At 34.5% G+C, this 17,907-nt stretch overlaps 1 protein-coding gene and 1 non-coding gene across 8 annotated transcripts in view; both read right to left on the reverse strand.

The window, feature by feature from the left end:
• The window catches only part of Tsc22d1 (TSC22 domain family member 1), a 119,945-nt gene that overhangs the window by 87,923 nt on the left and 14,115 nt on the right, over positions 1 to 17,907 (reverse strand). For 2 of the 7 annotated variants that reach the window (XR_012436217.1, XR_012436218.1), the window contains exon 2: positions 781 to 949. The exons of 1 other annotated variant lie outside the window; for it this stretch is intronic. Coding sequence is in view for 2 of the 6 variants with exons in the window: in XM_074043351.1 (XP_073899452.1) it covers positions 781 to 936 (156 nt within the window). In the remaining 4 variants the exon portion in view is untranslated. Of the gene's footprint in view, positions 1 to 780; positions 950 to 2,101; positions 2,254 to 17,907 lie in introns of those variants that run through there. 4 more of the 7 variants (XM_074043351.1, XM_020181564.2, XR_012436220.1 and 1 more) reach the window with 3 other exon arrangements.
• Positions 5,066 to 5,172, reverse strand: LOC141413157 (U6 spliceosomal RNA). The gene has a single exon (XR_012437975.1). It is a non-coding gene; the product is annotated as a U6 spliceosomal RNA (small nuclear RNA).

Here is a 17,907-nt window from a genome sequence, read left to right on the forward strand (position 1 = left end):
ACCTGGAGTCACAGAAGGAATCCACCAAGGAAAAATGAAAACTTGCCAAAGACACTAAGTTCACATTCTACCCATTGTAGATGATAAGAACTTCCTGGAATCAAATCCTACCCTTGGCATCAAAGAAACTAAGAGAAAACCATCTTAATGCCACAGGGAAAATCTGGCAAAGGCTCTTTTGTCACAAATAGGGACTAGAAAACCACTTTTGAGTATATATAGCTTTCAGGGATATTATATCCTGAAACTTATACTCATTCACATATATTTTATTAAAGAATGAAGCCTATAGATTTGACAGTAAAACCAAAATAGATCTAAAATGAAGGCCTAACATTTGAGGTAGGAAAAAGACCAAAAAGTTCTCACTAACAGGGTAGGATAACATCTGGACATTTGACTTTATAAATTAAAAGATTTCAGATGTCCAGCTTGCCCAAAGATGAAATATAGAACTCTTACTGGAATATAAAAAAACACTTAGAAGTCCACTATTACCATAAAAGCCAAAATGGGTAAATATTTCCTTTCTTAAATTCCTGTGGACTACACAGGCATTCACCAAATCATGTGCCCCAAATCATCCACTGCTTTAATTATCTGGAGAGAAAATTAAATAAAAACTTTTTTTGAATGGGCACTAGTTAGTACTCTCAGAAAACAGATTGCAGCCCCACCTGGTTCATATATGAACCCAAGGAGTTTACAACAGAATAAAATGGGAATGGAAGGACACTCCAACCTATAAACAAACCCAAGTAAATAATGGAAAGCACCCACTTGTTTATTATCCTTCCCACTCTCTCCAGAAGCTGGATATTCTGCCTCCAAGGGTTCAGTGGAGAAAGTGGACCCCTGACGTCAAAAGCTCTCCGTAGTCTTGGCTGTATCTGTGGTTCTAGGATCACTCCTTGCACCTCTGGTAGGAGAGAAGCACTGAAATAGAGAGCTGAATATAGATTTAAGAAAAACTTCTTATTAAGAAATAACATTCTCTGGTCATTTGAGTTTGTAATGGCTTATCCTTAGAACAAAAAGAAGCTATCTTTGGGCATACTTTCTTAAGTGCCTTCTTAATTTGAATTTTTGAAGTCTGTTACCACAAATGATTAATTCCTTAGTAGCTATTAAGAAGGGGCCTGTGTTAGTCTAAGCCATAACACACTCTGATAAACCAACTCAACTTCAAGTGGAAGACCGAAGCAAAAAATAATAAATTATGACTGGAAACAAGATCACAGTAGTCTTAAAGGGAGAGGAAAAAGCACTCAACCACAGATATATCAAAGGAGTCCCAGTTAATTCTTCTTTCAAAGAGAAGATGATGAATTGAAAAGTAGAAACAGAATAATCAAGCATTAACAGGAATAGTACTAAACTTTGGGAATGTCTAAGAAGCTGAATTAATCAGTTTTCAAGTCTTCAGTAATTTAAAGAATTAATCATACTACAGGCCAATATCATAGCAATACAAGGCTAAGCTTGCATTTTGTCAAAGCTATCAATACTGTCACTGAAAAATGTTATTCTTCAAGCATTCATCTTTGAAACTGGGAGGGCAGAATAGTGGACATAGGTAACATAGATTTAAAATCTTTTTAAAATGCATGATCATTTCATTTTGGGTCAAGATGAACTAAGAATAATCATTAACAGCTACAATGTAGAAATTAAAGCAGTAAGATATACCAAACAATAGATGATGGGAAAGACACTGGAAAATAGTTAGCTTTATTACAGGAATAAGGTAAACGGAGAGAAGGAAGTTCAAAGCACATAGCATGTGATCAAGGAAAAGCTGAGAGAGTAAGAGAGGCAGATATGTATTTAAAGTCACAGGGATTATAGGATAAATTTTTAACAGTGTTGCCTCAGGAAAATGGATCTATATATAATTACACTTTGTGGTACATAATGATATACATCCCTAGTAAATTTTACACCTTACTCTAAATATAAAGGTACTGCATCCTTACTCTATAATTACAGTCAGCTATAGTGTCCTATTTCTGGGACGTGTTATATTTTGAAATAAATTAAGAAAAAAATGATACCAAATAATCTCCCTCTCACACCAACTGGTCATCACAGATTTCCTTACCTGTTAGTGGAACGAGGATTGTGCTCTCTTGTTCTCTATCAATCAACCAAAGGTTATAGTCTCAGCACTAAGGTGGCAACCAATCAAAGTTAGTGTTTTAATGCCTTCACTTCCTCATGGCTCTGGCAGCCAGTTTGGAAACATACCCAAAGCTGAAAAGGAATAGTTATTCCATTACCTCACAACATTTAGACTAAACTTTTTTAAAATCCTAAAGATGAAAAGAGTGAGCTAACCCTTCTGCTTAGGAACATATCCAACTCTGTACAAATGAAAACAGTTGGCCTAAGTAAAGAAAACCTGTGAATTTAACCAACCAATCTATAATTTCCAAAAATTATAAGAAATCTGAAACAAGTCAAGGAGGTCAAATTGCAATCTAGGAAAGAGGTATCAAATAACTACAAAAATGCTTCATGAGCCAAAGCGGCACCTATATTTTTCATTTGAAGTTCCAACATATTTTAAATTCTGAAGTCCTTGATTTTTTGAGGATATTGTATTTTTAGGCCAGTGGGATTTTAGAAGGTTGTTTTATAGTATTATCACATTGAGGAGGTAGGTGAGGAGTGATGAAAGGTAAGATGCACAAATTATAAAAAAAGATTTGAACACTATCTCAAACAAATGCACTCTAATTAGATAGCATTAACAATCAAAAAAAAAAAATAAGATTAGCAAAGTATTCCATAGCTGGAGTTCTTAAGAGATCTTTAGCAGATGAGAAAGTTTAAAATTAGTACACAAAGGTATCTTTAATACATTTGCATTATACTTATACAGTGCAAGCAGGAGTTACAAAAATGCATTAAAAACTATTACACAATCATTCGCTAGTCTTTTCAAATCCATTTTTCTTTCTTTTTTTGTTTGTTTGTTTGTTTGTTTTTGCAGTACTGGGGCTTAAACTCAGGACTTTACCCTTGCTAGGCAGTTGCTCTTACTGCTTGAGCCACTCTACCAGCCCTCTAATTAATTTTCTTGACAAACCATTCTTTTTTTTTTTTGGCCTTTTCTGGTGCTGGGATTGACCCCAAGGCTTCACGCATACTTCGCAAGCGCTCTACCACTGAGGTACATCCCAGCCCAAACCATTCGTTTTCATGAATGGTAAAATTTCAATATATACCATAGGAATTACTTAACAATTCTAAATTAATGAAATTTAAGTAAAACTTATAGTGATCAAGATAGTTAAAAATCTAATCAGAAATTATAAACGATTATTTTCCAAATTTCCCAGCTTTCCTCCAATTCTCAATCACAATACAGAAGGAACAGAGGTGAAAATAGAAGCAAAAAAGCGTAAGGTCCATTTTGAAATGCGAAATACATCTAGTAATTTATTTTTATGTTTGTTTACAAGCATGCTTCATGTTGAAAGCAAAAATCAGCTAAGAAATCATATATTGCTCAGATTAACATCAGCCTAAATTTACAACTTCTCTTTCTGCAGAAGCTTGAAGTTAAACACCTCCAAACCCCTATCACATCCCACAGAATGCATATTAAAAATACAAACTACCTTAGACTTAAAACAAATGTCCTTAGCTTAAGTTACAGGGCAAGTTAAATGAGAGTTGGCTAGATAAACAGATCCATTTATAAACTTCTAAGTCAGATCACTTTCAGAATATAATTCCTGTATTCTTTTCAAAATAGCAAAATTTCAACATACTCATACTCAGGAATGAATAAGCATACAGATTTTGCCAATAAAAAATATTTTGAAATCATTTAGGAGCTCTCATACTTCTCACTACGAGAGTTAAAATTTTATCAAGACTCTGGATTTGATTATGTACCACTTACACAAAAAAAATGCACAGGCACTTTCAAAATGAGGTTGGTATTCAAACAAGAGCAGCTTTTGTGAGAGTATCTTTGATGGAGGCTCATAAGAATGATACAGTAGGACCTTACCTAATTCTTACAGCATTCTTCTTCTGGTATTTTAAGAGGGAAAAATAAGCATCCCACTGCAGAACTAACATTTCAACCACTGAAGAGTAATTTCAAACAAAACCTAATAAGCAGCAAGGCGTAGAGGCCACCTCGAGTGGTGTTAACAGTTCTGTTAATCCACCAGCACATCAATAAAATCCTTTTAACATTTTCTGTAACTACTTAAATTTTTAAAGCTTCTTACTGGAAATCTAGTTACATTCAAGTAAGAAATAATAACACTATTATATAAATACCACTGAGAAATTCTTCTGAGATGAGTATCAAAGTAGACTATGTGCAATATTTGATCTCAATACTAAATGATTAAATGTGTATATATGGCTTATTAAACATTTCTAATATCAAAGAAAAAGGGAAAGCTATGCCAAATTTTTTAAGCAATGAAAATGGACACAACTCTACACAGACCATTTATCAATCATTCTTATTGGTTCTTAGGCATTTGTGTAAAGAAAAGGAATTTCTCACAAATTCCTCTAAGTGTCCAAAACAGTCCCAGCTGGCAATAAGAAGAAAAGAACATCTTTTGTAAAGCAGAGTCTTCGTATCTCCAGCCCCTGGAAAAGTGGTTGGCACACTAAATAGATAATCCAGTAAACATTTTACAACTGAACTCTACTGATCAAGACACAAGCAGAAAAATGAGAATTTTCTCAAGTGGCTAATACATAATGTTCTTTTTCAGAGATAAGAAAACAAACCATATTATTGCCAGAGCACTCAAATTCAAATTTTCAATTTCAAAAAGTGAGAGATCTTGCCTCTACACAAAATACAACTTAAATTACTTAATTAGAATTACTTGACTCTGGAGGGAAAATTTTTAATCACAAATCTTGTATTGTCATATGGGATAGATGTTGGCAAAAAAAAGAGATAATAACCTGTAACTTAGGGGATTGCATGACTGTGTCTGAAGATAAGCAATCAAGGAAAGCAGTTCCTAAGAGAAGTTGTAATGAAAATGGAAAAATCTAACATGTAGAATGTTTTCTGCTTTTTATGGAATGCTTTATAAATCTACGTGTCATCCTTACTTAGGGGCCAGGCTTATCTTATCCATATCGCTCCAATTGTAGTGTACATGCTGCCAAAGCAAGCACGTACAGAATTGTTAAGAGTTCACTAACAAAATTCCATTATATATTTTTTCATTCTTTCAGAAAATATACTGCTTAAAAGTTACCCCATTAAGATTCAAATATCAGCTTTTAAAAACAACAAGCAATGGATAGCTCACGCATGCATGCCTTCATGTGTTCAAGTCCCATTGACTACAGGATAAGATGAAGTAAAATAGATGAAAAAGAACAATCCAGAATACAATTTATTTTTAAAGCGGTTAATCCACTATAGAAGATAAAAGCAATCATACAAATCTATCTGCATAAATAACATAGGTTACTGAAAAATGCTAAATAAGCAAACTCAAAATCAAGATTAACCACAAAAAATGCTTACATTTGTCTCTGAGCCCTTTGAATGAAAAAGGGTTGTATACTTAACAAAAAAGAAATTAGTGAAACTAATTTCAAGAACATGTCTAAATTACTCTAACAAATATGTTCTTAGTTAGTGTATTTGTTAGCTTTCACCTTTCTATGATCATCTTTGTTTATTTTCTCACTATGAAATATTTGGCTTTTCTTAGGATAGACAGCATAGTTTGAAGTACATAAGTTATTTTAAGTGAAAACATCATATATGTGCAATATTGTTTGAACTTAAGAGTTCTGTGCTTGCTATATTCCCAGCCCTCTACTGTATTTTTTATTCTAAGATCTTGACCTGTGCTATACACCTGAATGCACTCGGAAAAAGTGAAAATAAAAGATTATATAGTAAGAAATACATTTATGTTTTATGAATTAGGCTGGCTTTGCATTAATTTTTTAAATATCTTTATCCATTTATGACAAGAAAAATGATTGACAACAAAGAATCTAAAATTAAATTTAAAAAGTTCTGGTCAAGCAAAAATCATCAGTGGATGCTAAAATTAAGGGAAGTACAGAATGAGAAGCAGAATATTTACAATGTCTCAAAATATCTCCCTTCACAAGTTAGGAAGAGAAAAACAGCAATCTGTTTAGAAACCTGGCAGATACTTCCTTACCTAAATGATCAACATGAAAACACCAGTAGAGGGACAAATTGATGACATCTACCCCCAATATAATGTACTTATAAGGACATATCATCACTTCTGTAGTATTCTTGCCAAAAATGCATATTCTTAAAGTAATAATGAGAAAACATGATCACAGAGGAAAACATCAGGAGAACAAAAACTGAGGTCAACCTACCTGGGTTGGGACTCTTCAAAAGTTTCAAGGTCACAAAAAGCAAAAAAAAGAATGAAAGAGGCTCAGGAAACATGACAATTAAGTACAATGAAATCACAGATTTAATCCCAGACCAGAAAAAGGTCATTTAGTTGACAATGTCAAAATTTAAAAGAAAAAGTTCATACAGCAGTATTAACTTCCCTGATTTCTACACTGATAGTATGAGTGTATAAGATATGAACATTAAAGAAAGCTGAGTGATATCTTATGAGAAGACTGTGTACTATTTTTTTGCAAAGTTTTGGTTTATTTGGTTATTTCCAAATAAAGCTAAAATTAAAAATAGAACAAAAGGTCCTGATCACTTTCCACACTAATGGAATATCCATTGGGAAGTTTAAAAAAAATGTATGAATCTATATCTTATTCATTCAGATGAAAAGTTTTATACAGTATTCCTGTAAAAATTAATCCTAATGGGAATGATGGCATTATGTCCTATTTTGTGCTAACATCAGACAATTATCATTGAAAATAGGGCTTTTTTCCCTTTTTCTTGCTAAACAGATCTCTATACAGAACTTTCGAAGAAATTACATGACATCAAAAATCTACAAATAGAAAAAACAAATGTTTATTTTAAATAGCAAGCGTAGAAATTAACTCTAGACTACAGCAAGCATATAAAGGAACAACTGAATTCAAAAGTGAAAGGTCTATCCAATTTACATTATCATGCATTAATTTTTATTAAAAATGGAAGACAAGCTAGGCATGGTAGTACACACCTATAATTCCAACACTTGGGAGTCTGAGGCACAACAATCACAAATCTGATGCCATCTAGGCACATGGCAAGACCCTGTCCTCAAAAGAAAAACTTTCTGCTCATTTTTCTTTGTGAGTTTCCATAGGAAGAGTATAGTGCTAGAAAATTTTTTTACTAAAATTCAAGAGATAAAACTCCCAAATAACTTATCTTCTCTTATAGAGTTGCTCACAAGTAAATATTTGTAACTTTATACATGTGTGTGTATACACACACACACACACACACACACACAGGTACTTAAGAGCTTGGTACATGACAAATAGATTGTATGTTTTATATATGCCAACTCACTCAGCCCTATAACATATGTGATACTATCAGCAGCAGCATAACTTCATTGATAAGGAAACTAAGACACAAAATAGTTAAGTAACTCACCGAAGATCACACATCTAATAAAGTGAAGAGTAGAAAATTCAGAACCAGGTGGGCATGGTAGCACACACTTGCATTCCTAGCACTTGGGAGGCTGAAGCAGGAGGATTCCAAGTTGGAGGCCAGCCTGGGCTACACTGCAAATTCAAGGTCAGTCTGATCTACTTAGAGAGACCCTATCTCAAAAAAAAAAAAAAAAAAAAAAAAAACACCCACCAGGACCCTGAGTTATAATTAACATACACCTTTCCAAATCATATTTTATTAACAATTAGGTACCTTTTTCGAAATAGTGTATGATAAAATGCTAGAATAAACATATTCTCTTATAAGAATTCTGAAACCCTTTCCTTCAATATCAGTGAAACATAGATTAGTTGACAGTTAATTTGTTTTGCCAGTTCTATCAACCTATGAAAGTCTGACATGGCAATAAAACTTGAAGATAAAATGTAGCAGAACTGAACAACTCAAGATCAATAAATAATCCAGGAACAGATGTTTCTATTGAACCTAAAAAGCCTGTACCTAAAATTGTGTTGGAGCATTAATCAGAAGACTCTCCCCTTTTAGGTATCTGCAAAAAAAGCAAGACACAGAAAGGGTTTTCTCTAACTAAGATTTATAGTTTAAATGTTTACAATTATAAGGATTAGGCTCCTTTTTTATAGTTAAAAGTAATAGTAAAGATTTTTCTCTAGAGAGAGAATGAGAGTGACAGAAGATTTGTCTTTTAAATGTATGAGAATGTTACAAAGAGTTTAGTGAGCTTTTTATTAAGTCATCATTTCTATTATAAACATGACTAAAATAATAACCTGGCAATAACAAACTGGATTCGGAGCTCAAATTCTGCTACTCAGAGAATAGTTTTTGTAGTTTGTTACAGAATAAATGATATTCTGGCAGGGAAGCATGGTTCCAGTGGTAGAATATCTGCCTAACAAGTGCGTGGCCCTGAGTTTAAACCCCAGTACCACCAAAAACATTTTTAAAAGATGATTTTTCCATATGTACAATTGACCTAAATTTTAATATATATTAAATACAGTTTATAGATAGCTTGTAATCTATCTATTAAAGTTATTCTGTATATAAAGATCAAAAAGAGGTCATTCCATTCCTCATCTCAGTTTGAGACTAACAAAAAGAAAAAAATCAAAGATACTAGCACCCAATTTTTGAACAAGAAAAGGATGTTTTCCACTTGGTGCTTTATCAATAAAGTAAGTTTAAAAAAAAATACGTATCTACTTTACAAGTAAATCCTTTAATCTACACTATGGCACTGAACCTGAGGTGACAAAAAAGGAAACTCATGATGTGAGTAGCATGCATCAGACTCGGAGAGAGGGCACCTGAACCTTAAGAGCCACACCAGCAAGCTATGAGAAACTAAGAAAGTCTGTGTCTGTCACCTACTTATCAAGTAGTAGATTTATAAAGTATAATCAAACTATGAACCCAAAAAACTAAAAATGTCCTACCTGATATCCTAGATTTAAATCCTGGTATCTTACTATTCACAACTTTCACAGCTATTTTTATTTTTCAAACATTTTAGGAAAAAAATTTTGATAGCCACAATCTACATATGGAGAGGAAAACACTGCCAAAACAAAAATTGTGAAAAGGTGTAAAGGGGAAAAACAAAAACAAACATCACCACCAACAAACTAACAATGTAGGAGATATGATGCAATGTAGGAGATGTGGAGTTTAGTTCACATTGTATTAGCTATCAGCAAAAGTTTGTAAAAGCCACAGAAGATCTTGGTTTAAGCCCTTAAAAGTGCCAACTCATGTTCTTTGCTTACCAAGTCAGAGATCTTCATATGTAGATACACCTCCAAGAAGAGATGAAGCTAATATATCTTCCTTCACTGGTTTTGGTTAAGTCACTGATTACATTATTCAGAAGCAATACCAGATTATGGTATTTCTAACTAGAGAAAAAGTTCCTTTCCATTTTCCATAAAAATCTGAACTCAGCTAGTACTTTTTTTTTTTTTTTTTTTTAAGAATGGGGTTTGAACTCAGGGCTTTCTCACTTGCAAAGCAGATCCTCTACTGCTTGAGACACGCCTCCAGTCCATTTTGTCCTAGTTATTTTGGAGACAGGAGTCTCTCAAAAGTATTTGCCCAGGTTGGCTTCAAACCATGATCCTCCTGATCTCAGTTTCCCAAGTAGTTAGGATTTATAGGCATGAGCCACCAGCACCCAGTTTAAGCTAGTACTTTAAAGACTGTGACTTCCTGTAGTTTATGGTGGCCCATCTTAAAAGGCATTTCCAAAAGAGCCAAAACTTCCTTCCATAATTTGGCAGTGTATCTTTAGAAACAACTCCAATAATCTTCTTTATCACCTCTTCAATGACTCTTTTAGGCCCCCAGAGACTTCAATGTTTCTCCTCAAAATGTAGCATCTTTTCTGTTTTTGTACTTTTCTTGTATTCTATTTCTCAAATAAGCATACGTGGGAAATGGATACATAAAACAAACTGGCTCCTCTGATTAAACAAACTGAGATTTAACTCTTAATTAAAAAAAAAAAAAAAGCCAGAACATAAAGTTAGTAAAATGTTCTATTTGGCAATTTCAACGTTTACAATATTAACCAGTCCTAACCTATTTACGGATTTCCCTTGGGAAGATACTATCCACAACTGCAAGCCATTTACAAAGACAGGACCAATTAAATGAGCCTGCCAGTACTTCAGTGCTCTTCTTCCCAAACACGTCCCTAAACACCTGCCAGATATCCACTTCGTACACACTCACATGACAGTAACTACACTTTTATTCCTAATATGAACTGTACACTTATAGAAAACAGGGTGGCAAATAGAAAAGGAATGTTATGGTGGGAGAAATGTATCGATGGGCTCCAGTTGAGGGCCGTCATCACTTGACCACATGACTCACACATTTCCCAATGTGTGTTTCAATGAACACTAGTTCTCTAAGTCAGTACAGTAGTCCCTTGGTATCCACTTGTTCCAAGGAAACCATCACTGAGGAAAAACCACAAAGCACAGAATGCACAGACTTCAGTATTGTACAGCAGATGCTTGATTCCATTTTCCCATAATGCTGTCCAACTTCCACTAAAGACACACTACCTTTCGACAAAGTTAAAACTGTCACTTTATCACTTTAATTAAGCACATTAACTTTTAGCTTTCTTTTTTAGAAGGTGTATTTTCACAAAATTAAGGGCAAGGAAACAGCAAATCACACAATGATTTAAACACACCTGATGACAACAAGGGACGGACTGAGAGCTTCTTCACATCAACTGAGCTGTGTCATGCAAATATGGGAATTTAAAATTTTTGCTTTTGAAAATTTCCTTTTTGTTTTTACCACACTTGGTCAATCATCTATAGTAAATCCACAAATGGGCAGATTTATTTTAATAAGGCTTAAAAAAAAAAAGTTGGAGTCAACAAAATTGTCTCTCTTCTGAATTTCTCATTCCTTAAGAAACAAAAATGTACTACCAACCTCGAAGATACATACTAACAAAAAGAATTCTCCAAAAATCCTGGGCTCTAGAATTTTTTCCACTTAAAAGTACTAGTAGTATGAAAACACTAGTTTTGAAATTTTACACTCAATTTCAAAATCCAGTTCAATGAATCTTTGAAAAGTAAAAAAAAAAGATACTGACTCATTATCTTAATTTAAACAAGCTGATTAATTCCATTCATTCTAAGGAGATAGTTTTCAGTCCCATATGGAACAGAGAATGGGACAGATGGTCTTCAGGGCATTATGCCCATCTAAAATAATCTTTAAGTGCTGGGGCCATGGCTCAAGTGGTAGGGCACCGACCTAGCAAGCACAAGACCCAGAGTTCAAACCCCAGTACCACCAAAAAAAAAACATAAAACCTTTAAAATAAAAGTCTGGAAAACACTTGATATGGGCAACAGTTCTATTTTGGATTATTAACAAATTGCTACATTAATGTATTTCTTTTAAATATCATTCACCCCCATTAAGAAAAAGGGGAAAATAACTTTTGTTATTACGAATTTAAAAACTTCAAATCACTTTTCAAGTAGTCAGATATAGTAGTCCTTGCTGCATGAGGTTCAGAAAACAATTCCTGATGCCGCCATTTTATATAGAGAATTCACTTTTTTTTTTTTTAGTAGTAACTAGATATATCATTCTCAGAACTGAGAAAGTAGCAACTTGTTTTCTATAAAGATTATTTCTCTTATGGAACCCTCTGTGAAAAAGGCTACACTAAAAATGTCACAAAGACATAAAATCACTGGTTAAGAAAAGCTGTAGTATATAAAAATCTCTGAACATGTAGGAAAACTTTCCACTTTAGTTTACAGTGCTTAGAAAAGGAACCTCTTATTTAGCACAGTAATAAGAACCACCACCATATACAGAGCCACCAAGAATTCAGCTAGGTGCATTACACACCTTATTTCTGTTAATTACCCCAAACAGTACAAGGGTAGCTATTACCCCCACATAGAACTATGAAAATTGGACTTAGAAAGTGTAACTCATTTACAAAGCTCACACAATGAAGAGGTAAAAGAAGCCAGACTAGATACAGATCTGATGCCAAGGATAATGCTCATTAAACTCTACCTCATTATGTTCTACACTCACTAATCTATAGCTTTGTTCAATCAGATAATTTGAATAGAAAAGCTATCATGCTCACCAAATATAAACAAATAAAAATTATATAACTTAACTTGAATAAATGAGAAGACATGTCACAATCTTATGATGCTTCAGGGTACTAGATTCTGGCTTCAAAACCAAAGTTGCATCTTCTTTTTTTATCCTTAGTACCTCTGCTAAATGCCAAATATAACAAGCATTTAATAAATATTTCTGTAACAAACACACTATAATTATCAGGAAAAAAAAAACAGTAAAAAGCCTTCTAGACTAACAGATGCTTACTTGAAGTAGCTTAGGCCATTTTTACAGAGCTAGATTTACAGATGTAGATTATGAGGGTATAGTGCCCCCTGATGGTGGACAGTACCAACTGTTCAACAATCACCACACCTGCTTCTTTCCCTTCTCCCTGCTTTTTTAACCGTTCTCCACTTCCTTTGTATTTCTCTTGCTTTTTTCGCTCTTAGATTGAGCCTCTAATGCAGACCACTGGTACTAATGGCTTTTAGTTCCATATTCATAAACTCAAATGTAACTAACTTGGTTTTGTTAGGCCAATGTGTCCACTTATTAAAAAGTTTTTTTATACATATTGGATCCATTTTTAATAAGCTACTTGTAGATCCTTAAGGGCTAAGAATATGAGTACAACTAGAAAAATAAATGAAACTCTAAATAAAGAAAAAGATTCAAAGTGAGACACAGCCTGTCCATTTTACAAAAGAAAACTCAACTAAAACATTCACTCTTCTCCATGATGTCCTACAGGTATTGAGGGGAATAACAATTTTAGGCTGTCAAAAGCACATGCAATTAGAATACAATGTCCAGAAATGCAATCAGCTTGTATAACAGATAAAAATTACTGGCTTTCAGCAGCTCTTAGCTATTTCATGTTAGTGAAAATTTTGAAACATGAAAATAAGATACACTATATTACTATTCAGTGATAAAATCAAGCTACTGTATCTTTTAAGATCTTTACTGTTGACTACAATTCAAATTTTTTCAGTTGTTTCTTTCAATACCATCCATTTGTAAATGAATCAGGAAAAAAGTAATGAAAATGAATGAAAGCAACTCCACTCTAAAAACTTTTTTGGGGGGTGGGAGGAGCAACACTGGGGTTTGAAATCAAGGCCTCATACTTCCTAGGCAAGCACTCCACCACCAGCCCTTTTTTGTGTTGGGTATTTCCGAGATAAAGTCTCGCAAACTATTTGCCTGAGGCTGGCTTCTAACCAACCCCTATCCTCCTGATCTCTGCTCCTGAGTAGCTAGGATTACAGAGTCACCAGCATCCAGCTAAAAACTTCAAAGTAACAGAATACCTAATGCAACTGTAGATTAAAAAAAGAGAGTGAGAGGTGTATGGGCCGGTAGACCCTAGCATTTGGGAGGCAGAGGCAGGACTGTGAAAGGTACATACACAGTGAGATCCTGTCCTAAAAACACACACACACACAAATTTTACCTTCCAGAATAATGAACAAAAAGATAAATTCTATTTTTCAACTGAATATTGAAACACTCATATAAATTATCTTTTTTTTTTTTTTGATGGTGCTGGGGTTTGAAATCTGGGCTTCACCATTGCTAAGCAGGGTCTCTACCACTTGAGTCACACTGCCAGCCCTAAATTAGCACTTTCTTGTTCCAATAACAAAACATGTCATATAAATGTAAGTTATAAAAACTCAAAATTAAAGACCTGAGCCATAAAATGTACTGATTCAATTAGTTAAAATGAGGTTTCTACATTTTAAAGTATTTTAATGTAATCAGACCTTGTTAAGCTTAAAGAAAATATCCTAAGTATGGAAATCTTATGGTAAAAACTCCTGAAGACCAACAGAGGGCTACCAATGATTTACTGAAATGGTCATGTCATAAAACTAAGGGTCTCTCTGGTTAATTCTTCTGAAACTGGACCCTACTTTAGCAAATATTCCAAATTTAAAGTTTATAGTCTTTAACAATAAATTTGGAAATTTTAACTATTTAAAGTAGAAAAATAAGACCAAGTTACTTACACAGTATTTTAACTAGAATAATGCCATTAAAAAATTTTAGAGTGCTCTTGCTCTCATATAATCCTCAGGTTCTCTATGAATTTATCAGCAGTCTTAAATAAATTTTCAAGAAAAGGGAACTAAACTGTTTGACAATTCAAATATTACATACCTTCAAGAGCACTAAATATATTTGTTCCTAAAAGGATTAGGATGTCGTATCATGGTTGTTTTTATTATTATGGGATTCAGGGATGGAGGTAGAAAACCAGTAAAGTATCTAATTTTAAATTCTCATTCCCATCTCCTCATTCTGGATCTACCTTTCCTGATGAAACCTGAAAACTGGTAAGAATTTCTAATAATAAAACAACTAGTTGTGCAAATGTACATTTATTGCTATCATTTTAGAGAACAGCTGATGAATGTTTGGGGGAAAATAACACACAATGGAGATGAAAAACAGCTTGGGGGCTGGAGGAGAGGCTCGTGTTAAGAGTGGTAGAGTGCCTGCCTAGCACTCCAGTACCACAAAAAAAAAACAAAACAGCTTGGGAATCAGCCAAACCTCTTATTCCAAGACTGTACAGTAAACTAGAGTACCACAACTAAATATCAGACAAGCCTGAATGCTTTGTCATATCGAGAATGGGAAAAAGCAATTGAGAGCAGTAAAGCGATTTAACTGTGGCTAAATATCATAATGCAGGTGAACACAACTAGAACAGTTTCTTCATAATTGCCCATAGCTTGGTTAACTAATATTACTGGAATTTATTCTCTACATCCATGCTTCCTTGAAATATATCAAATGTATCACTTTTTTCTCCACCTTACTCTTATCTGTTCTAAGATGATAAAGCTAACAAATGTAAGACTTTTTTTTTTTTAAAGTAAAATAAAACCACCCAGAAATGCTATGAAAAAATAGTGGAGTAGGGGAGGAAGGAGAATAAAGGAGAATGATGGAGGGGTGCATTTAACTAAGCTATAGTAAGCACTTTTGTAAATGTCACAATGGACCCCCCCCCCAGTACACTATGATAATAAAAATTTTTTTTAAATAGTGGAGAGAACGGGCTAGCTTCACGTGGCTTTATTTTGTAATAGCAATTTCAAGTGGTTTTCTGTTTTATCTTATTCATTATTATTATTTAGGTGGGGGGACAGTGCTGTGGATTGAATCCAGGGCCTCACACATGCTAGACAAGCATTCTACCACCAAGTTATGTCTCCAACCCCATTAGCAGTTTTTGAGGTCCCTACATGCCAGAGCTGTGTTCTTAAAGATTAGATTACCAGGGGCTGACCTGTGGGTAAGTGGAATGTTTCCACTATGAACTGAGTTCCTACCCTCCTACCTTTCCTACTGAGACTAATGTCACTGATTCAAACCATCATCTCAGCTGCAATGACAAAAAGATGTCTATTTCATATTTCATAAAATATTCATATTTCATATTCACACTTAGCTACTTAGCCCTTATATTGTCATATAATTTCCCCCATGTATATTTCTTACACATCCAGTGCAGACAAGAACCATGTTCATGTCTGTATCATTACTAGATAAAATAATTCAGACCTAATATCTACTCAATAAATATACCCATTTCACAGGCAGGTGAGGGGAAGAACGAATTTAGCACAACAGACAGGATAACAAATTTAGCAAGAACCAAACTATAGCCCTGTCTATCAACACTATGCAGCTAATGGCAATAGGATAGCAAAATATGTGGCAATGTTTCCATGCTTTCCTGGATGTATGCCTGTTTTTTTGTTTTTTGTTTTAAATTACATGTCTGAATTCACCTATTCGACAAACATTTCAGAACTTACTGTGAGCCAGGGAATACAACACTAAACCAGACATGAAGCTTATATTTTTGAGTACAGGATTAACAGTGGTATCCCCATCCAAACTCCAAGATCTAAGAGTATTTTAAGGACATAATGACTTAAGAAATATCTGCATGCTGAGGTTTGAATATGGTTTGTCCCCCATGAAACTCATGTTGAAAATTTGGTTGCCATTGTGGTAGTAGGCTGGGAAGTAGGCCTTTAAGAAGTGATTAGGTCAGTCATTAGGAGGAACTAATGCCTTTCTCTCAGGACTGAGTTAGTCATCATGTGGGTGGGCTGTTATTAAGTGAAGCTTCCTCTCGTTCTCTGCCTCTTCCACTTACACCTGGCTTGCACTTACACTTTCCACCCTGAGTTGAAGCAGCACCAGGCCCTCACCAGATACAGCTGCTGCTCTTGGATTTCCCAGCCTCCAGCAGCCTAAGCCAAAATAAACCTCTTCTCTTTATAAATTACTCAATCTTCTCTTTATAAATTAACAATTCTTTATAATCACAGTAACAGAAAACAGACCAAGTTGCTACAGTTCCCCAGTGCCTTCCAATGCACTTAAATTGACTTGAGGAAACACAACATCCTGGTACTGATCATATGTTATAGAGGCAACAGAGCCAAGTCATAAACACAAACACTAGAACCAGAATGCCTGGATTTAAACCCCATCTTACAATTAACAGCTATGTAACCTGGAATAAAATGTTTATTCTCTCCAGCCTCAGTTTGCTCACCTGTAAAATGGTGATAATAATGGTACTTACAATTCATGAAGATGCTAATTAGCCGAGCACCAGAGGCTCACACCTATGATCCTAGCTACTTGGGAGGCTGGGATCAGGAGGATTGCAGTTGGAGGTTAGCCCAGGCAAATGGTTTCTGAGACCCCCCATCTCCAAAAATAAACAGGGCAAAATGAAATGGAGGTGTAGCTCACGCAGTAGAGCACCTGCTCTGCAAACATGAAGCCCTGGGTTCAAACACTTGTCCCATTAAAAAAAAGATGCTAATATACCCAACATACTTAGAACAATTTGAAGCATAAAAGCTATGATTTTCAACTACTCCTACTACTCAATTATTACTACTGATAAATTGTTGTGCATCTATAAACATACTAAAAACAGTACAGAGCACATAGTAGGAATTTGTATTTGATTAGACTGAATAAATGAACCAGAGTATTTTTTCCTCTGTGAACCTTAAACAAAGGAATCCTATCAGCTTCAAGATTTCTGGGTCTCAAGAGGACAATGTTGAGTGCGTAATCTTGTTAATTTCAAAGTGCTTTGTTAAAAATAACACCAAAAAAATCATACAACACTAAAAATATATCATAGCTACATGATAGGGAAAAAGTTAATGTCAAATATTATTTCAATTTTATGTTTATACCTCCAAAGCACTCCTAACTAGTCATTATGCTATTTGTTTCCATGTAAATATACACCAAGAAGTTTAATAACCAAAGAAATTAGATATCTAAATGATCTGGGAGAGAATTCTTATCAACAATGAGCAATTTTATCAATCAATCCATCTGTAATTCACTCAAAGAAAGAATACTCGCCAGGCACCACTGGCTCACACCTATAATCCTAGCTACTCAGGAGGCAGAGATCAGGAGGATCGTGGTTCAAAGCCAGCCCAAATAGTTCGCAAGACCCTATCTCAAAAGACCCTTTGCAAAAATACGGCTGGTGGAGTGGCTCAAGGTGAAGGCTGATTTCAAGCCCCAGTACCACCAAAAAAAAAAAAAGAATACTTGGGATGTACACAGGATATCAGCAATTGCCCAATCTCAGTAGT

The sequence above is a fragment of the Castor canadensis genome, chromosome 10 (assembly GCF_047511655.1).
Source record: "Castor canadensis chromosome 10, mCasCan1.hap1v2, whole genome shotgun sequence".
NCBI lineage: Eukaryota > Metazoa > Chordata > Mammalia > Rodentia > Castoridae > Castor > Castor canadensis.